The 22,449-nt window shown below is 35.9% G+C and overlaps 2 protein-coding genes across 4 annotated transcripts; one reads left to right on the top strand and one right to left on the bottom strand.

Moving 5' to 3' along the window:
* Positions 1 to 2,633: 2,633 nt before the first annotated feature.
* LOC110752505 (protein N-terminal asparagine amidohydrolase family protein) lies at positions 2,634 to 5,959 on the bottom strand. Of its 3 annotated transcripts, none has more exons than XM_021953170.2 (9): positions 5,777 to 5,959; positions 5,360 to 5,545; positions 4,831 to 4,895; positions 4,428 to 4,527; positions 4,279 to 4,317; positions 3,983 to 4,174; positions 3,764 to 3,881; positions 3,358 to 3,477; positions 2,634 to 3,022 (listed from the first exon to the last, which is right to left on the bottom strand). In XM_021953170.2, the coding sequence occupies exons 1-8, from the start codon at positions 5,828 to 5,830 to the stop codon at positions 3,362 to 3,364; spliced, it is 870 nt and encodes a 289-aa protein (XP_021808862.1). In that variant the 5' UTR covers positions 5,831 to 5,959; the 3' UTR covers positions 2,634 to 3,022; positions 3,358 to 3,361. The 3 variants fall into 3 exon arrangements, with proteins under 3 accessions (XP_021808862.1, XP_021808860.1, XP_021808861.1); XM_021953168.2 differs by having other exon boundaries at positions 3,703 to 3,881; positions 5,777 to 5,957; XM_021953169.2 differs by lacking the exon at positions 5,360 to 5,545 and having other exon boundaries at positions 3,703 to 3,881; positions 5,777 to 5,957.
* A 3,552-nt stretch (positions 5,960 to 9,511) lies between these two features.
* LOC110752500 (proline-rich family protein) lies at positions 9,512 to 17,516 on the top strand. The gene is made up of 7 exons (XM_021953165.2): positions 9,512 to 10,070; positions 11,005 to 11,051; positions 11,163 to 11,208; positions 12,698 to 12,775; positions 14,080 to 14,208; positions 16,062 to 16,141; positions 16,871 to 17,516. Exons 1-7 carry the CDS (start codon positions 9,597 to 9,599, stop codon positions 16,977 to 16,979), a joined length of 963 nt encoding a protein of 320 aa, XP_021808857.2. The 5' UTR covers positions 9,512 to 9,596; the 3' UTR covers positions 16,980 to 17,516.
* Positions 17,517 to 22,449: the final 4,933 nt, after the last annotated feature.

The raw sequence follows: 22,449 nt of genomic DNA, 5'->3' as shown, positions 1-22,449 counted from the left end.
CATATCATATATATTGTTCAATCTCAATATATATTTCATTCTCATCCCTCCATTTTGTGCTTTCAAATATTAGTACCGTCTTTTTTATTTTTTTATTTTTCCAAAGTTTTATTTTGTCTTTGGTTTTTGGGTTTAATGAATTAAAATAAACACCTAACGTACTAAAACAAAACAGATTTTTGTAATTGTTGTTGTTATTATTCTTGGATTGGGTGGATGGGTACCTTTCTTTTCTTTTCTTTTCTTTTGTTGTGTTTATGTTATGCATATATATATATATAATATGTAAATGTAGTGGGGTGGGGCCTACTACCTCCCTAAAGGCTAAAGCTATGAGGAAGGTGATCTCGAGCACGCAAATAGAAATAGAAATAGAAATAGAAATTGGGTAAACGTTAATTAACCATGTTATCCCTATTCAAATAATATTCACACGCTCTCTCTCTCTCTCTCCTACAGTACGTGTTCTCTTTGGATTTGGTCTTCAATTGTCCACATCTCTAAACCCAGACCCAGACCCAGGCCCAGGCCCAAACTCATACATTAGTTATGCGGTGAAGCCCGTTATTACTCTTCTGGCAAAACATTTCATGCGGAGGGATAATTTTGGGTTTTCAAGCGCACACTGACCCTTATACGCACTTTATTCAGTGTAGATGGAATAAGTTTTAATGCTACAGAAGAGGAGAGTGTTATGTACAAGTACATACCAAGATTGCATGTGTGCTGAAAGTAGGGGTGTGTATCCAAATCGGAAACACATAGTTGAACCAAACCGTGTTGGCTAAAATTGTCAAAATCGGAAAAGAAATAAAAAACCAAATCAGACCGGTTCTGATTCCAGATTTATGTCAGTGAAAATCAAACTGAACTGAACTTGACCTGTGATATTATTTCTATTTTTATTTTTATTTATCCAACTACTTCAGTAGCCCAAGAAGAAAAGAAAATCCCATATTAGTATTCTAACATGCCAGTCTAGCGGCCCACTTTTGAGTTAGACAAAAAGTCCATGAGCACACATCTGACCCTAATATGCCAAGTCACACGCCTCTCTCTCCTTTCTCTTTCTTCTTCTTCCTCTTTCCTCCGCTTGCTTTCTCTCTCTCCTTTTTCTTCCCTTTCCTCTCTTCTTCTTTATTTCTCTCTTGCTAGCATAAGGGTCACTTTTTTAAAAAAAGTTTTCTTCATCTATGCTTTGAAAATAATTAGCTGTGAAGTAAAGCAACTCAATGTTTGATAAACAATATTTTAAAGTGGTGTTAGTACAAAAAGTAATGTCAAAACTATTTGGTAAATTTTAATATGAAACAGTTGTAACTGTGAATAATGACTAAAATAGACATGATGTTGAAAGTGTTATGCACTAATCATGTGGTGGTAGTTGTGGTGGTGGTGGTGGAGATGATGGAGGTTGTGGTGTCAGTGTGGTGGTGGTGGTTTCAGTGTAGGTCGAGGAGGAGGTGGTGGTTGCGGTGGTGATGGTGGCGGAGGAGGAGGATGTGGTGGTGGCGGTGGTGGTAGTGGTGGTAGTAGAGGTGATGAAGATGGTGGTGGATGTGGCAGAGTTGGATGTGGAGGTGGAGGTGGTGTCATTTTTAAAAATGAATGATGGTATGTTGGGAATTAAAAAAAATCCCAAAGTGGTTGTCACAACATGCTTAAACTCCAAAACATTTCACAAATTCTTTTTAAGATAACTTTCTTGTTTCTAGTTCTCCAAAAAAAGAAACACTTTCTTGTTTCTCAACCAAATCAAGTATCTAGTATATTGATTAATTTCATAGTACTTAGAAATATCTACAACCTCTTTTAATCTCCCAAAATTGATGATTTTTACAAGTATTTTAAGGTCGTTTGATAGCCATTCTAGTTTTCATTTGCAAAAAACTGAGAACATGAAACTTCTTGGGTAATTGTTTTCAATTATCAAAAAACTTTTTTAAAAGTTGTTTGATAATAGTTTTTAAGTTTTATGTGGAGCTTGGTAATGAAATTTTTCTTCTAGTCAAATTGTGAATTGTAGGTTATAACTTTAATACGAATTATTAGGCTTAGGCAACTAAACCAAGTTGGACCGATAAGGTGCCACCGGCCACCAAACCGACCCAATTAGTGTACACTTTCCAAAGGACGAGGCCTTAAACCACAACGATCGGTTCACCAAGAATCTAGTGCGGGTTGGTTTAGTTTCAGTGAGAATAAAGGTGGTGGCAACGATGGAGAGGAGCATATATGGCCAAATCTGGCCATCCAATAGTCGCAGAGATGGGGTTGTGGGAGATAAGAGGAGAAAGGGAGGGAGATAAGAGATACGAGATAGAGGAACCGAGCTATTCGAAGAGAGAGAAAAGTTAGATTTTTTTTTTTGGCATATGCGGTGGACTAAATATCTCAAAAAAAAACCACGACAACTTGGCAATAAAAACCAATAACAGTGGAATTCCGCAGCAGTAGAAAGAGAGTGAAAGCTTTGTGGTCAACGCCTGTGTGTGGTGTAAAATTAGTATTGTAGTTCATTGCAACTTCTACCTTGTGCCGTCAAAGAAAACATTTTGAGACTTTTTTTGACATCGTAGTGATATACGAGAAAAGCAAAACCATGTATAAAAGAACCCTTCGAAAACCAGTAGTAAGATCTCAAACAAATTATGTCTCCAATAAAACCATTTCTCACATTCCATTCCCATAGCAACACCCAAAAAGGTTGTTGCTTCGTCAGTGCCAACAAACATTTCATGGCGAAGGCCAAGAAGAAGAAATTATGGTGAAGGGAAACATTAACAAATTTGGTGCAAGGAAAAATACATGGATCCAGTTGGTTTGCCAGTCCAGGGGGGCATGGAAAAGAGAGACATGGGAAGAATACAAATATTTGTACTGCAAAATAGCAAAAACCTCCTATGGTATCAGCGCCTTTTGCCTTCTCCAGCCTCCTTCAGCAGTTCTCTCAAATATGCGTGGCTGCTTCATAGGAAAGGTTTCTCTCCAATCTGGGTGTTCAATCAGGTATTCCCACTGCCTGAAGAGGTGAAGAGGAAGTTAACATTATCCTTTTATTATGCATAGATTTCTCCGCAGGATTATCATAATAGTTGGAGCATCTGGAAATTAATCTTATTGTATGGAATGAACATCCTTTTTTTTAAGAAATACAAAGGTATGATGTCCCAAACTAGAAAAAAGTAAATACTTCAATGCATCTAATGTGATCAACTTGCTGTAGAGCTCTTAGTCATCCCCCTTACTCCTTTTCCTTTTATTATGTAGAAATATCCTCGTTTTTTTATAATAAAAAATTTCCTATTGTGTGTGACCACAGAACTGTAAGACAGGTTTAATTTTGGTTGTGCATACCTTCTCATATTTTCCACAAAATCTGGGCCCTCAGCAGAAGGAGAAGTAGAACACATAAGGAGGATTTCTGAATCAGAATAATCTTGTAGTGACAAAGAAATATGTAATTGACGTAGGGTCCTGCATTAATGGAAAATATTAGAGTGCAAAGCATAAATATAATGAGTAAATGAGCCAGGATATACTATATAAACAATTACAAAATTAATGACTTAAAGCAAAATTGAAGTATATGTAAGGCTGAGGATTCTGGCATAGTTGAACACAGCTCTAAGAGTTTTCTGAGCAAATCTATGTTGTGGAGAATTGAAGCTGAAGGCATAATCAATAATGTAAAACTCTTACCAGCAGCACGGAGCTATTTTGAATTGATCAGTTTGAGTATGATATGTTTCCATTAACTTGCCTTTCCAACTGGACTCCTCGTGTGATGCAGAAATTCTAATTCTCCTGACAATTTCATCAGGACATCTTGAGGTTCTGTCAAAGCTGGCTGGAGTAATAGATCCGGTCGAAGTTCCTACCTGAAAAAAGTGTAAAAATTTGATTAAAGTGAAGGATATTATCTTAAGTGAATATAAGGCATACAATAAATTGATATGGAACTCATGAAGTTGAAGCTAACCATGAACCCATTGAAAATAGGGTATGCATTTCCCTCGAGATCCCTTCTAGTGTTATGCCCAAGAATGAAGAGAGTTCGGATGTGAAACTTTTCCTGTCTATTCCATAGAGTTTCAACAATTTTGGCACATAAAGGAAAGGAATAACCAGCCAACTTTTCCTGACTTTCTGATCTTGTGTTGCAGTTACCATGCTGCACACAAAGTTCAATGCATTGCAGCTTCGATTATTCTGTTTCTGAGTAGATAACTACATTTCTAGAAAACCAAAAACAAAGTAAAGGATCCGGGGCCAAACATTAGGTGAAACATCTTCAAAGCCACCAACCAGATGCACCTGCATTGTGTAGATATGCAAAATTCCTTTATTTGTGCTATATTATACTGGGTCAATCAGAAAATATAAACATTTACGTAACAAATTATTTCAGGTATAAAGAAAAATACATCCAACTCCATATCACTATTGTGGTCAACAAGGAGTGACAACATTTGGGAGAGACCAATATCCACAATTTTTGGAGAATCCATATGAGCAACTGAGGTCCTGTAGTTTGAAAACTAAATGAGAAACAACAGTACTAGAGCACCAAAACTTTCCCAATTTTAGTCACCAAATGGTGTGGTAGATTGCATGATAATATCTTACTTGTACAATTAAATGAGATTTAGAATGGGTTCAATTATGAACATATGAAACACTACCACATCAATTTGAGTCCAAAATTTTGGGATTTGTTTTGGCGCCTGTAGCATTAATCAATGACAAAAGCAGAACCAAACATGAAAGAACTCTTTGAAAATCGGTAAGATCTTAAAACAAATTATCTCCAATAAAACCAAATCTTACATTCCATTTCCTGGATTCCGAATGGCAACACCGACACAGGTTGTTGCTTCATCAGTGCCAACAAACTTTTCATGGGGAAGACCGAGAAGAAGAAATTGAAGTTAGTGAAGGAATAATTAATAGTAATCTTGCTACTAAAAAAACCTTAATTGCCACAAAAGTACTCAGTTAATGACAAGCAATCACATGAGAAAATCAATTAACAATTGCATTCTTCTCTTAAAGGCTGCAAACATGATAGTTCACTTTCGGAGGAAGGGCAAATATATTGATTCAGTTGGTTTGCCAATAGCCGTACTATATATAACAGTTCAACTAATTGCAGTAGAAGAAAGGTTCAATAGTTGGACTAGTATCGTATAATAATTAGTGAAATAGGGAAAGCAAAAGGTTAAATGCTCTCTCTCTCTCTCTCTCTCTCTCTCTCTCTCTCTCTCTCTCTCTCTCTCTCTCTCTCTCCTGTATAAATGAAAATTTCATGCCATATATTCTCAAATGTTTGCCTCAGAGAATAAAGAAATATACATACATCCACCAATGATGGATCAACAGTTGCATATTCTCTCTGGAATAGATAAACCCATTTACTAGGTAGTGTTTTCTCTGGACCTGACTCTTCAGGTACTGAGAATCTCCTCTCTGGGATAGCCTTGAACGAATTTGAGGCAGATACCAGAGCAGGGTGTTCCATTAAAGCAGCCAGGATATCCCGTCCCTGTTCATAAATACAAGTTTTAAGGTATATTACATATGTATTACGTAAAAGTACAAAAAATTTCTTCTGGCCGATGCGAAGCACAGGAATTTGTGCAACCCATTAATCTGTCAGAAGAAATCCATGATTCTGTTTCCGAAAAATCTAGTTATTTGAAGTTCTAGAAAAAATAATAACAAAATTAGAATGTATATCTACATATAACTAGAGAGAGAGAGAGAGACAGAGTACCTGAGGCGATGCAGAAGTGTCTGTGGAAAAGGGAAGGCCATCAACAATTATCATGTTTCAGGCACAAAATAAGCTTCTAATTTCAGAGAGAGAGAGAGGGAGAGTTGCAGAGTTAAAGGAAGACTTGCTGGAGTCTTTCTAATTTAAAATCTAGGCTATTGTCCAATGAATTGTCAACTAGAAAAAAAGAATCTATTGTCCAACGATACTTGAACTCAGGCTGGAAAGTCGTAGGTGCTAGTAGCTGTAGTCGTAGGCCAAATTGGGCTTTGCTTGTTTGGATCTTGGGCTTTGAGTTTTTCAGCCAACTCCCTTCGGTTCTGGGCTGTATTTCATACTTGTAGATGATTTGTTTTTGTTTTTTTGTTTTTTTTTAACAAACTACATAAAACCCCCCAAATTATAGGGTCATTTTCAAATTCATGCCCAATTTTAGAGACATTTACGAGTACAAACTCAAACTCCCAGAAAACCTACAAATTGCCCCCACCATCAGGCAGACCGTTAGTAAGTCTGTTAAATGCTGATGTAGCGAATGTGGGTTCTATTTTTTAATGATGTGGACTCCATATGGAAAAAAAAAATCTTTAAAATAACTATATGGACTCCATGGCACCTACCGATTGCGGGACAAGAGTTGCCATCGTTGGCTATGGGGCCATGCTGGGCATACAATTGGTTGTAGGTGCCGAAGGCATCTGCCGATTGTAGGGGTCTTTTTGTTCTAGCAGCTTGATGAATGGGCTTGGGTTGCTGTAAGAAGAAAACAAACAAAACCTCCTGATGCCTAAGTTCAAGAACCAGACTCCGAAAAGAATTTTTAAAAGACTTGCTGAAGCCTAAAAAAAATACGTTTTGGTTCTTTTCACCAACAACCAGAAGAACGTATCAAATTTATTAGTGACTTAGCTTAAGGAGCTTGTGGCATGGGAGCTAAGCCTTCACAAGTTTAGCAATTCGAGAGAGAGATCAAAGCATGAATTTCTTTCAGAAAAGAAGGTTTAGAGTGGAAAATGGGAGAATTAGGAGGGTTTCTATCTCAAAAAGAGAGAGAAAACGATGGAAATAAAAGATGGGGCATCTAGAGTAAATTTCAGTTTGGTTGACGAAGCTTGGTCGTGCTCTGGAATGGTGTGTGTTTGCTAGGTAGAGGGAGCTTGCTTTTATAGGCACTTAGGACTCTAATTCTATCAATCTTCCATTCCCACTTTTCCTTCGCTTCTCTCCATTCACTCCTTTTGGTTAAATCTCTTCCACCGGAGTGCATACCCCTTTGAGTTCCAAGGTTTTCTATACAGTTGGGTCTCCCCATGGAGGTGAGGCGCCACTTGCTTTCTCCCTTGGTTTTCAAATTGGAGTTCGCTGAGGAAATGAGAGAATGGATGAAGTCATTTGTCCAGTGGGTATGCCTCCTACATACATAGATTTCCTTTGGTCCCTGCTATGGCTCCTCGTTGACCACCTTGGAGTTCTGACGAGGGTGGAGCACGATGCTGTATTTTTATAAAGCTTTGGGCTGGGCCTTGTGTATAGTAATCAGTTATTGGCATGCTATTTCCAACATCCAATGGGTTTTCGTCAAGCTGCTGGAAACACCCATTTGTTTTCATTTTGGGCCTTTTACTGATGTGGGTTTATCTAAGTGTTGTAGCAAACTATATATTCTCCTACGGCATCGGATTAATCTTCTCCCTTTCTCATTCCAACCCATGTGGTCGGGTCCGAGGAACGGGCTTGAGTTTTAATGCTCCCAAGTGGCTTTAAAACTTTCGTTCTTCGAACCCTCAATGGGCCCTGTGATTGCTTGTTTCCTTCCATACCACAACCTTCTCAGCAAGCCCCGGGTAATTATGTGGCTTGGGCCCACTTGAGCTCGTAGCATGGCTTGACGGCATCGCGTGTGTTATTTGTCGCACTTGTGCTTGAGTTTTGTTGCGCCATAATAAGCCGTGATCGAGTTAAATAGCATCGGCTAGGTTTATGAGCCCGAATTTATAAAGCCGTTGCATTTTTGGCCTTTTTGTGCATGCTTGCTTGGCGTGACACATGACCCACGGCTTATGTAGGCGTGTCCTACAATTTCTTCTCATGTCCTGATTGGGCTTCTTTTGCGACTAATTATTTGTGCCGGGCCAAGAACAAGTTTGGGCCTAGCCCTTGGATTTTTGGGCCTCAACACCGATTATAAGGCTAGGCTTTGCCAGCGTGGGCCACAGGGCCCTACTTGATGTCAGATCCTTTTCATGTGTCATGGCATGAGGGGCTGATCAGATATGGTACAAACAATCACACTATTCGACCTTCTTTTCATTTTTTGAATGATTGAACTCTTCAGGAGCATCAACAACTAATCTAATAGTTAGAATATTTTACAACAATATTAAATTTGAATTCAAAATACTTAAACTCTTAGTGTTAACTCTTAATTAAGAATATTGTGGTACTTTACATCCTTCAAGGGGTCACTTCATCATATATATCTCAAATAGTTCATGAGCTTTGAGGATTTTCATGCACCATATAGTCTTAATAAATATGTATTTAACACATGCTATAAGTTTCGTGTTAAAATAACAACTGTACTTATAGAAATGTGAATGCATCTATGATGGGATGGGAGACTAAAATCATGTCTCTACCATGAACCCTTATGTCATATTAGTGATCTTATTTTACTTCACAAACACCAATTTGTAACCTTTATACTTATCATGCGGTTAGAATTTGTGGATCATAACCTCCTATAGGGTGTTATTTTCGATAAGGCTTGAATTTTTCAAATAATCTCCACTTTTGGGGAGTTAAGTCTTTAAAACCTATATTTATGTCATGCAACATATATAGTTACTTATTGTCATGTTAATGAATTGTGATACGAGAACATCAATCTATGTTAGCATATGTATAACTTATCATGCTCTCTCTCCCACCCACAACCCACCCCTTATCCCTACCCGCAACCCAACCTTCACCCCACTCTCCGACCCACACTCTCTCTCCTTCTCGCTTTCTCTATCTCTGTCTTTGTCTCTCTCCTAAGCACACCAGTCCCCCACGACCCATACCACACCCCAACGCCACCCGCAACCTACCCCATCCCTTCGACCGAACCCCCTTCAAGAGACTAAAATAGAGGGAGTTTGTTCAAGAAACCTACCTCCTCTCTCCCTATGTGTTCAAGAAAACTTTCCTTATTTAAAGTTTAAAATATTTTTAAAAAGATATATTTTACTTAAATCCACATGTCGTCGTTTTATTGGTGTGTGGGGCCCACATATGTGCAACCTAAGTAATTTAATAGAAAACTGGATGGAAGTTAACAATATGGACCAAATTGATGTACAAGGAGTAATCTTAAGAACTATTAATGTCATAAAAAAACATAAATAACGAAAGGTGATAATTTTGCAAACCTCAAGAACCATTTGTGATAAAAAGCCTATTTATATTTAACCCCCAACCCGATGGTAAAACAGTAAAATAGTACATAGCGGCTTTAATATTTGATTATATATGATGTGAGTTTAACAAGGGAGGCAAGTGAGCCGTTGGATGAATCTGGCGGTACTAGTTTAATCAGGTGTTAAAGCTGGTAGGCGCGAGAAAAAAGGAATTTAACCTAAACGTTTAGTTTAATCACGTGTTAAATTGAAGCTGAGTTTAAAAACATACATAAAAATTTGGATATTTAAAAAAAAAGAAATATGATAAAGATAAATAAAGAGAGTTTGGGTGGGTGAGCAGTGGGAACTTTTCTTTAAGATTCAAAAATTAAAAACCAAAGCGCACCAAATTCCCAAAATTCCCCGCCACTGCTGCCATGGCCATAGATCCCAACCACACCACCACTACAGCCACTGCCGCCATGGCCACCACCACAGCCACCTCCACTGTCCCCACAACCACCACGAGACCCATAAGACCCATATCATCTTCTCCTTTTCCGCCTAATCTGTACCCAAGCCAAGCCCTCCCAATTCGAACCCAATCACCATCAGCATCACCAGTAGCAGCAGCAGCACATCACAATCAAGGGGTTCTTTACCCAGTGGCTTCTTCAGGCCGAGGCTTCATTCCCAGGCCCAGTTGGCCCGCCACTGCCGGAGGCGAACACACAGTCACTGTGGCCAACGCCGGAGGAGGAGGAGCTGGAGCTGCCTACCCATCTCGGCCCTTACTCAATTTCCCTCCTCAGCAGCCTATTTCTCTGCATTTGATAAGACCCAACTACAACTTGGCACCATCTCCTCTTCCTCCTCCGATTAAGGGCCTTCCCCTTTCTTCAACTCCCGAGGTTTCTACTTTTCTGTTTTTTGTTGTTGCGTGTTTTGGTTAATTGTTAGTGGGCAGTTCCTATTTTCACAAAGCATTTACTTAATCTTTCATTCTCTGGACTCTGGTGTGATTTGCTTTGTTCAATTGTACATACGTGTTTAGAGGTAAACTTACAAAAGTTTGGTAATATGCTTTGACTCAAGGAAGCCCCTTTCTAAGTGTAACTTCTCAGTTCATATACGTTGGACTAGTTTCATTACTGCACACATCTTTTTTTGTTGGTTGAATTTATCAGGGGAAATAGAAGGTCAAATTGAGGTTGGGTACAATTTTCTTCTTTTTCTACCCATATATTTATGTATAACTTTTCTGTCTATAATTAAACACATGCTTTATCAGAAGGTTTGACTTTGAGCACTTTGAAGGATGCATTGCACATGGTGGTGCTTCAGACTCTTAAATAGAAGAAAGAATTAATGGTAGCAATGTAGAGTTTAGTTGTCCTTTTGCAAATGTTAGTCCATGCCTAGTGAAACTCCTCATTGAGCATGCTTCTATGATTCTTGTCTTAAAAAGATGGTGCGTCTCTTGAACTTGTCAAGTTCTTAGGCAATCATCTTACTATGTTTCTTTCTCGTTTGATAGCACTACGTTGAATGTTGTTGATGACTAAGAAGTTAATGTGGTTATATAACCCCTAGTATTTTGTGGGCAGGGTGACTTTTGAGTAACCTGGTTGACCAAAATGGGTAAACTAGATAATGGATTTAATTTTGACATGAATATTATGCCAATCGGAACATAGGATCTTTTTGGCCATTGAGAATTCTAAGCCAATCTGAATAAAGGATGTTTGCCTTAAGTTTTTTTCTGTGTCATTTTGTTTGCCTCAACATTATCATCTGAATGCAAGATTTGAAGGATTTATTCAGCATTTCTTCTTTCTGGTTTAGGTTGCTCCATCTTCAGTGCCTGACAGCAATGGTTTTAAAGACATCAGGTAATGTTGGATCTAGTGTAAATAGTTTCTTTTATTTCTATTTGCAATAAGAATTCTTTTTCTTCGAATTTTTCACTGACGTAAATAGTTTTCTTGTTGTGTTTTCTGTAGGGATAAAAGCAGAGATGATAACTTAGCTGTCATTAGAGGTCGAAAAGTAAGAAACACTTTGCTTGCTGATTGTTTGTCCATTTATAACTGCATTTTAATATCTTTAAGTTAGTAAATGCTATTAAGACTTTCTATTGACTCTAAATTTATTTGCAAAGGATATTCTCTTGTTGATGTCAAAGATCTCCCTTGTTGGGAGTCATGTATACATTATATCTTTTTTCAAGTTTAAATAATCATGTTGCATGGTTTTACTAACATATTTATTCAGTACCTAATTTAATTTTCATTTTAGGTGTGGATTTTGGTAGGATTCGATAGTCCTTGCATTTCCCTGATCATTTGATAGGTTCATTCTATTAAGAGGAGCTGATAGCTAAAAGGGAAACATAATTAATGGGAAAAATGACTATCTCATGCTATAGAGAAAATATATACCTTTTGGCACTGTTTTAGTTGTTTGTTGAAGGCTTTGTTCTTAAAGTTTATGATGCCTTTTTATGGAAATAAGCTCAGATGGTAGAAACAATCTGTACTGGGATTTAATTTCTTATTCAACTCTCCATTTAAAAGTTTTACATTTTTGTTTTTTTTCTTTCTTATTCTCAACTTTTTGATAATAGGCATTGTGGTTGTGAATCAGCAACTGTGCTTGGTGAGTGTAGGGTGTGTACGGATCAAGCACATAAAATAAATTATCTGTAGTAAGATGACTTAAGGAGTGGTACAGATCAATTCTTCCCCTTGCTAGGAGGGATTGGAATGAGTTGATGATAAACAGTAAAGTATTTAGGTGGGATTTGAGCTAAGGTCTGGCTGGAATAGAATCAGCATTATCTGGGTGTTTTACTTTGTTGTCCTTTTTTCTTTATACATTGTGAAAGAAAACTGTCATTTTGTCTTTCCTTTAAATGTCCTTGAATGATAAGTAAGAGAAGAAAAATCTGATATTTTTTTTCTTTCTTTTCCCTTTGTTAAATTCCTTTCTTCCCTTTCCTTCATGTCAAGGAAGTTATTTAATCTCCCTTGCTGATGATAGCATTCCTGGAGTTGTTCTTCATACTCACATACACGGATATGTCTCTTGAAGGACCTCTTCTCTCTTTGTACAAAAATTAATTAGAAACTGCTGGCCTATCTTCCGTTATTGCCTCCCATGGACACCCTACACAATGTGATCCAACCCAATCCCCATCAATTGTATATTTATTCTGCCAAATACATTAAATATAGTAATTATGGTGCATAATGATCAAGATGTCATGCCTTTTGAATTCAATATAGTTTAAATAAGTAGTTCTAATGTTAACTTTTATCAAAGGAAGGAAGTTCTAATACTACAGTCAGCAGAAATAATAGAGAAATAAAAAGTTACTCAAAATGCAACCTGGATTATATCTTTTCTAAAATGAATCAATCGATCCTTGATGGAAACCTTTTTGATGTTTTGTAGATAACAATCAGAATGCAAATTAGGACTAGCCCTTAGTTCTTAGACTTTTCTTGGTGTTAATTATTTTGAATTATGTATGCAGGTCAGAATGACAGATGGAGCTTCTCTATATGTTCATTGTCGGTCATGGTTGAGGAATGGATTTCCTGAAGAATGTCAGGTTGGCATGAGATTTTTTTTTTCTGTAATAATTTGTACTTTGCTTTTATCCTAAGAATCCAGTATTTGATGATCTTCTGCAATCCTAATTTGTGTTCAAATATAGCCTGAGTTGCTGTTAGAAGAGCTCAAATCTACAAATGCAACTTGATGTAGAATTTGTTAATTTGTTAATATTTCAAGAATGTAGACATAAGTTCCCTGAAATAGTAGTTTTTTTTAATGCAATCTTTTGAATTCATCCAGTCTAACTCTTTGCTAACGCCTCCAGGATGAATTATTTGGTCTTATGAAACAGTGAATATGTATAATATCACATCTTATTACTACTTAGAAGCTAATCTACTTATTCAAAGAAAATAAATGACTTAACAGATTCATTAGGACAAAATGCCTTACTGTAATACTAGTAGCTTCACATCATTACCATCAAAACACTTCTTCTCAAAGAAAGCGTCATTATCATCAAAATGCTATGGTCCTACTACAACTGAAAAAGAAGATGGCATTGTCAGCTATCTGTGGAAGGATTGAAGTATTTTTATGGCCTAAATGGTAAAACAATTGACAATAATGATGAATAACAATATTTGATATACTATCTTCCCTCAACAAGCCTACTTTGCAATTGAGTCCTAATAATTGGTCCTTACTTACAAGAGAAGTCTTTGTCTTTCTTATATATTAATACAGTTTAATCTGGCAAACAAGTTAATTTTAGGTTGAAACTTATATAACTGAAAGTCTTTTATTTCAACTGTTTTAGAATGACTGCAAGACATATTCTTTGCCCAGCCCTATATGTTCCCCTTATTACACTATGTCTCAGTCCACACAGATGACCCCTTATTGCTGTAGTTATTAGTCTTTGTTACATGCCAAGGGGTATACTTGATCAAGCAAATAATAATAATAATTGGTAAAATCATTTCTGGGTTTGTTGTACTAATTGAATTGGAAACTGCGAACCCAAATGATTGGAACTTTTATTTCCCTTGAGAGTATTAGTATACAGATCCAATTTATTTCATTTTATTACTGACTTAAATGTTTAAAATATTAAATTCATTGTTGTGACATTTCTGTTACCTGCTGCATTATTATGCCTTTTTTATTTTAGTTTATGACAATATTGGTTTCTGCTTAATCTCTTTGGCTTTGGTTTTGCATTTAGAATTTAGAATGTGGGAACTGGCCTAATTTTTTGTCTTTTATCTTCTTTCTTTTTTTTCAATTTCCATGTTTCTTTTTATTTATAATGCTTTGCCCTTTAAGGGTCTGTGAGAATTTTGATTCTGTTGGCAGCCACAATATGGCGATACTGTAAGGTCTCTTCCAAAACCATCACCTATACCTATGGCAAGTGCTACTCTGCCAAAGAAGGAGGAAGGTGAACAAGAAAAACAAGGAAAAAAAGATGATAATGAGGATGAGGTTGGTTTTTTATTATAACGATTACTATTTAGCAGTAATATTCATTGTTTTGAACTGATATAAAGGAACCAAAAAAATCAAGATTCATGACTTAAAAAGTTCGTTTGGTTCCTGCTACAAAGGGATGTGTATTGTATTTGCCTCCTTTAGGAGTATCTCATCTAGGTCATATCAGTGTCATGTAATCAAGATACTTCTTGACCCAAAACAATGTATACTTCCACAGACAGGAAGCATCAAATAGAAAAATAAATTAGTTTCAAAATGATAATATAAGTGTCTTTTGCAGTGTCAACATCCACATATACAGTGGTACACTACTGTCTCTAAAAGTATACAAGAATTAAGCATACTATCTATAATATAAGGGCACAAATATCTCTGGATGAATTTCGTGTGCCAAAACACTACATAAGAATTTTGTTGCTCCTTTAGGCATTTGTCTTCATGACCCATTAAAATGATGCTGAAGGATGGTATACCAAACTTTGTCATGTGTTCAACCTTGAGTCGATTTTCTGAATCTTGTTTTGTAGATTTGAGAAAATTCCATAAAAATTATGAACAAAGTATATATACACACTACAAATTTAGGACAAAAAATGAATTAAGATTCTGAAATGATATGCGAAGTTGCTCATTTTTTTGTGTAATCACTTAAATTATCAGTCCAACTGCTGTTTTGTTTTTGGTAGTCAGAACTAATAACCATTCTTCATGATTAATCTTAATAAATTCATCAAGCATCCCTTTTCTGGATAGGTTCTGAAGGTCTAGTTTTAACTAGTACTTTTGAGTGTGTGTTAAATTCTGGGTATTTTGTAGTCTGACGATCATCTGTTGTTATCTTGTGAAGCAAGTCCTTCTTCACTCTGTGGGAAACCAATTGTATGCTACAGAGTTTTCAAGTTTCAAAAGATAATATACAACATATGTTGGTATCTAGATAAAACATGCATGCATTGGTTGTATGTGTTTTTGAGTTTCAGAGAAATTAGAGAAAGAAAATAGGTACATAGATAAAAGCACACTTTGTATGAATGCATGGATATTCTGTCAAATTGGAGGATTATAGGTTTTTCTGTTACCTCCAACCCCCAGGCGGGCAATGGGTCTGTTTTATTGGTGTTTCAGAGAAACTTGATTCTACTTGTATTGCTTTTACCTTTATTTGGTTGACCTTTTGACCCAGGATAGTTTTACTCAAGGGCGAAAATGTTGGCTGTGCATATAGTATCAGCCCTCCAATTAAAAGATATATCGATTTCGTTTTTGGTATCGGGGTATATCGATGTTGTTGGTGTCAATTGGAGTAGAATGATTATTAGATTAATTGGATATTTAGTTTGTTTAATGGCAGGGTTAGTAGATGGGTATTCAATGAAGGTTTAGTTTGGTTCATATTTGACTTAATTAGAGGGGTTTTTTTTTATTTTTTTTATTTTTTATAATTTGCATCTTCTTCCTTCTATTACCTTCAAAAGTTATGAAACTTTTCTGGGTTTTAGGCTGATATTGGGAAATGTCAGAATTATCATCAAATATCAGTGTAATCCGGGAAATTCTCAGAAAACATCGCCGATATGGGGGGAAGAAATAGGCTTACTCTTCAGTATTGGTGTAGACACTGAAAAACCGACATATCGGCCAATATTTTCATCCTTGGTTTTACTGTGAAATAGGTTTAATCCAGCAAGTTTTAAATTTAAAGGGCATTGAATTTAAAAGTTGAAGCTTATATATTTTTGCATCTGTTCTTTCCTATACCAAATGATGAGATCTATAGCTCTTATGAAGAAAAAAAAAAGTTGTTAGATCTTTTGCAAGTTGAGTTTCCTTGTTCTTGCTTTCAGGATGAGGAGTACATTCAACGTTCATCACCACATGATCTGTTAAAAAGACATGTCAAACGCGCCAGAAAAGTTCGTGCACGGTAAGTTTCTCACACCTTCAGGTTCTTACATACCGAGGCGGCTTTTCCTTTGTTACAGAGAATCGTTTTAAGGCTTGATGAGGCTGATTTATATACATAAAATTGACACCTTAGTTGAATTTGGTGGCTTTAGTGATGCTTGTGACAAGAAATCTTAAAGGAATTATCCGTTATATTGTGAGATTAAATTCTAATGCTTGCACTTGGACCATAAAAATAATGTGGGAGGGTCAATTTGCACTTGATTTATGTCATCCAGTTTTTTCTGTTGAAGGAAGATGTTGATTGTGAAAAACATATTCAAGGTGAAGTGAATTCTGTTGCCTCTAGGCTGATTTAATGGGTTCATCTAGGTTGGCCTTGGGTGGAGGAAATGGAGTGTTTATTTGAAATAGGTTGCCAAAATAAACAAAAAAAGACATGTTAGGTTTTAGCATGTGTCTGCAAGTTCTCGTTAAATGTCACACATGCACCTTTTTTGTTATGCAAAGTTTCAGAATGTATTGTAACTTAATTGTTCATCCGCCTTAATCAACAATTCAAGAAAGATGGTATCATTCACCATTAAAGGGTCAAAACCTTATATATATACATATATACACACATATTTTTATCGCTCTTTGGATAAAGAAAAGTCTGTATTTGGGATTGTGCTGCTTTCCAAAAAGGTTGAGATTACTCTTTCTGCAGATAAAGCTTGCATAGGTTGACTTGGTGTTTTGCTTATAGGTTAAGAGAAGAACGCTTACAGCGAATTGCAAGGTACAAGTCTAGGCTTGCTCTTCTCCTTCCTCCTTTGGTAGAACAGTTCAGAAATGATCTAGCTGCTGGAAACTGACCCAAGATTACTATATCAGACGTCATTAACATTTAGCACCTTCAAGGATTTTCACACCAAATTAGTAGGTTCATTTTTAGTTATTTCCAACTTTGATGGCAGAATTGGTAAATTCATATCCAATCAAGTTCACTGTATAAATTGTCTTGATCTGTTTTATGGATAGTTGTACATTTGTCTCGCTTTGCTGGGTCACGTCATTGTGTCACCATGAAACAGATTACAAAATGTTAGTATAGACCTGCCCAGCCCAGGGTAGATGTTAGGAGAAGTGGCAACTGAGTGAGGTACATTTTTTTCCCCTGCCTTTGGTTGTAAGTTGAGTGCTGTGAATTCTTACGGCACCAAATAGTTCAGTTGAGACAGATTTATTGTGAAAATTCTTTCAGATTCAGTTTTCATAGAATTTCTTTGTCAGAGGATGTAATGAACTGATGAGCTTTAGACTTGTAAGGCATATTGTCATATTTTTCGAATACTTTGTTTCATTGTAAACGATTGTGATATTAATTTTGGCGGGAGATTTGTGTTTGGTAATATACAGAGTCACCAACTGATATGAGCTAGAGCATCTACTTCAATGATTAGTCATATCTTTCACTCTTTGGTTTATGCTTTCTTGTGTTTGAATTCTCATCTTATTAGAGGAAATTTTTAAAACTAGCCAAATTTTGTCAAATTAAACTGAATATATTATAGAGCAAAACTACGGATGGTAACACCAAATTCGGCACCGACCCGATACTTATTTTATTTAAACTTCATTCCTTAATAAAAATAAATAAAATTTGTAACTTAGTACATGTAAAGTGCAATAATGCACATAATAAGGCAAACTAAAACTAAAACTTGAAAGTGAATTGGTTGAAAAGTTGACAATCTCATTCACAATCATTCACAACCACATATGTAAAGAGTTAGTAACATAATCCTAACCCTTACTATAATCTTTTGAAATGTCTAGAAAGTATTAGCGTATTTCGCGAATTTTCCTATCACAAACGTAAAACATAGAACGAGATTAGTTCCTTTTCTTTTCTCGTACGTAATTCTTTTTGGAACAAATCCTACGGTATGGATGACAGGTGTTTGTTTAGGCCAAATGGTTAATTTAATTCTACCTTATAATTTCCATTATTTTCCGACAAGGATTTGGAGATGGGTCCATGGTCGGTCTCATATTTTAATCATGATTGTCCTCTCGCAATCTTATACCACGTGGATGGCCTCCCACAGCATGCATCGTTTTTCTCCTTGCGAGAGGCCAATATTGAATTATATATCAATTTAATTTTCGGATTATGCATGATAAGTCTAATATTTTATCCGAAGCTTGTGGTGAGGTTTTTTTCCCAGTCATTAACGTTCAGCAACCATCCCATCCTTAAATTGTCTTGCTTCTAGCAAAATGTTAATTGATTGTGTTAGATGTGAGCGTGTCACTATTAACTTGACTCTTAAAAGAAAATTATTGTGATATGAGTGGAGAACTGGTTCAAATTGATTCTTTTATATGCCTTAAATGATATAGAACTTCACAATTTATCTAGTGCAGTAAAAAAAAGAGGAAAAAAAAATGAGTACAAAGCAAATCAACAAGATGAAGAACTCATGGGTAGAACTTGTCCTTAAAAACTGACTTGCAAGGAAAGAGTGTCCAAAAGCCCTTATACAGTTATACTACTCTAGAACATGCTTTCAATTAATGTGGAATCTTGAGTCCCGACAGATTGTTTAATATTTTATACAGGCTTCGTTTGTATCTTTGTGGTGAGCGAATGAAACATGGAAAACAACAAAATTTGCTACCTCACAACAAACTCTAGTTTCTAAACTTTCTTCATCTCTTTTTCTATAAAAAAGATAACGGGGGATTTGAACATAAACTCTAAGGTGCATAGGTAATTGCTCTTAATCACTTGAGTTATAAACCCTTTATTTTCCATATCATTGACTTAATGATAGGGGAATTTCTGAAACACTCATACCCTCTAACATTTCCTAACTAGACACATATATAAGTTGAGGCTCCCCACTAGATGTTGGCATGACTGTTGCGTAGATACAGCTGCACCAAAATGGATAGAGTTGCATCCTCAACTTGTGATACTCGCAAGTGCACGAGCCGTTCGGTAGTATAGCGTATGTAAGTGCGAGGTCGATCCCACGAAGATTGGTGATTGAATGATTCAATTCATTTTCCCTACACAAAACAGAAATGAAAAAGAAGGGAAATAAATAAAACAAGGAAGAAAGAAATAACTAACTCAAGCAGATAAGTTCCCAAGTTCAATTAGATTAATGGATTGATTCTAGCTAAAGTATGATTAAGCCATGGTGTTTGGTCATAACCTTGTGTTCCTAATTCCCTAATTTGATCATTTGTTGTCTAACCTAAAATTAAGCATTAGGAACCCATTAAGCATAGAAGAACAATTTAAACAACCAAGCATGTATCTAATCCCTGTTGTCGAATGTCCATACATACTCTTCCTATTCATAGTTCAATTCGAATTAAAGTATGGTGTCTACTCTTAATTCAAACCAAGATAGCTAACATGCAAGCCTAAATGGTGATCAATCATTCAAACTAGCATATTAACTTATAAGCATAATGAATAAGAACAAAAATCATAATTGAAACTTGGAAACTAATCAAACTTGAAACTAAAGAAAAGAATTTACATAACAATGAAAATTAAAGTAGAACTTGGAAAGACTTAAAGGAAAATTTCAGCACAAAGATCTCATTATAACAATTGAAAACTAGAAAGAGAAACTAAGAGAATTTGAGGGAGAGAAGGGAAGGGAGCTCTAGAGAAGTGTTTGAGAGCTCCCCCCCTTGGGGTGTTTTTACAAGCTTAGAGAACTTCCCTATTTATAGGCCTAGGGGAAGTGAAAATCTGAATTCAATATGGCTAATGCATACAACACTTGTTTTATAAAATCTGAAATGGTTGATGCACTTATATTAGAAAATCTAAATTGGGTGATGCATTTGTATTAGAAAATCTTGAATTGGTTGATGCACTTCACCAATAGATCCCACCAGCAGCCCTAGCTCATCTTCATGTCACCATGACCAAGCTTCCAACCAGAAATGATAGCTCATACCTAGCTCACCATGACCAAGCATCCAACCAGCACATGCTGAGGTCAGCATGACCAGCAATTTCAAGGGCTTACGAATTGGGCTTCCCTTAAGCAAATTAAGACTTTAAGCACTCAAACTTGAAGTTCAGAATGTCTTCTTTCCAGCCATATATCATTTGGGCCAATCCAAGGTCGGAGGAGGAAGTTAAGGCCAAAACAAATTGCTAACTCATTTTGCGCGCTGATAAAATCCATCCTGAGCATGGCTCTGTGTTTGTTAGGTAACAGACTCCACAATTATCCAATGGGGCTGAATTTCGGATATGTTATAGTATACATCCATTGGAACAACCTTCATGAAGAATGTGGCCTCATCCGAGCTATGTAGGTTGCTGAAACAAAGCTTGCAATATGACCTACGAAACTGGGCTGGCAGGGGACTGTAGCCAAAATTGAGTTTGTCTTTAAGCTCTTCATCCATTCATCCAAATTAGGCCCTAACATGCATGGATTGCATCATTTACTATCCAAAGCCCTCATTATTACCTAAAGCTCAATGAATTGAAAGATAAACACAAAAAGGATTAAAAGCACAAGTTTAACTCAAAAACATAACCAAATCATAAGCTAGAAGGGTACAAAATGATATACAATTATGAACCGATCAAATACCCCCAAACTTAGATTTTGCTAGTCCTCGAGCAAAACAACACAAAACAAAGTTAAAAACAAAACAAGAAGTTAACTAGACCACTTTCGTAGGTAACTCGATTGCATTGAGCGAATGCAACAAGCCTTTAAACCTCTAGGCATCCCTAGTAGGAGGAGTTGTGTCTCCTGAGGGTTTAACAGTTACGATACCCACAAACGTTTTTCTAACTCTACAAAACAAAATGGTTAGAAAATTTATTAGATTTGTTAGTTCTTAAGCAAAACCAAAACCAAAAACAAACATAAAAATAAAAACAAAACACAAAACACAAAAAACAAAAAAAACAAAATCAAAATAAAAACTCAAAACAATCTTTCCGAACATTTTGTGAAGAGAAATGACTCATGCACATGACTTAAACGTTTTGACAATAAAAGCTCAATTTTAGACATTATTCACAAAGCGGCAAAGTTCAAAACATAATATGCTCAAAGTGTAGTAGTGTGATAGCCAAATGCAACAAATTCCCCAATCTTAGTTTCCACACAATTTCAAAAATCATACCAAGTACAAATGCAACTTCAAATCTCACCAAAGTTGTCCTCTCACAAATGAATCACTCGGAAGAGGGCTACAATGCAATACTCAGTTATAAACATGAGGTTAGAGTTAAACCATAAGGACTTAACTCGAAATAAAAAGATGAAGGACTTGCATTAATATGATCTCAAGAAGGATGCCAAACACTTAAAAGTAGAAAAATGAATGCAATTCAACCACATGACATTTAAGATCAATTTAGGTCTTTAGCATAGGTTGTAATGGGGCCAAGGGTGTAAGGTGAGTAAGAAATGAAGGGTATGGATAAAACAAAGTCCAAGAAACTCAAAATATAAGAGCATAAAACAATTGTTTACAAGACTTCGAATAATCACGATTAGATTTTTTCTTTTACGCGATCAAAACTCCTTATACCTTCATTTACAATGATTCATACTCCTTTCCTTAAACACCAATTTATTTTGAAGGCCCAAAAATGAAACCCAAAAATGAAATTTCATTCAACCACCACTTAATCACAACTTTTCTCTTTTCTTTCACCAATTGTGTGATTTTTTTTTTTCCTTCAAAATGTAACACCAATTCCTAAACTTAGTATGAAAAACACATCCCAATTAAAGCTCATGAGTTCCTTAGAAAGGTAAATATTTGTTTTTCAGGCTAAGGCGAGGAAATATAATTGGTAAATGAAAGAAAAGGTTTACATGTAGGCTCAAAATGGTTAACAATGGAAAATCATGCTTAAGCATGCATAAGGTTAGCTTGAAAGGTACAAACGATCCAAAGAGGGCCTAATATCATTTCTTAAATGTCATGAAATCGAATTGCAAAAGAATGAATGACTTTTAAGTATTCAACCAAATCAATGAATAATGAGATCAAACAACAACTTTGATGACAAGAAAATAAGAGTATGTGTATAACACTCATGAAATGAAGCACAAGGCTCAAAAGCTCACATTTATGGTTATATAAGTCTAATTTATGCTTGATACAATTCTTTGGGTCATGCAAATCCTTTAATTGGAGAATTATGAAACAAATGGCAAGTGCAAAGAAGGTTTCGAACATATCATGCTAGAATGATGCCAAATTAATCAATTAATTAATTTTTTTTTTTACAATAAAAACTTACAAGGAAAAAAAAAAAAAAAAATTCAATTT

Source organism: Prunus avium, chromosome 2 (assembly GCF_965620075.1).
Source record: "Prunus avium chromosome 2, drPruAviu1.hap1.1, whole genome shotgun sequence".
NCBI classification, from domain to species: domain Eukaryota; kingdom Viridiplantae; phylum Streptophyta; class Magnoliopsida; order Rosales; family Rosaceae; genus Prunus; species Prunus avium.
The sequence above is the reverse complement of the archived record's forward strand: the minus strand, read 5'-3'. Positions and strand labels throughout refer to the sequence as shown.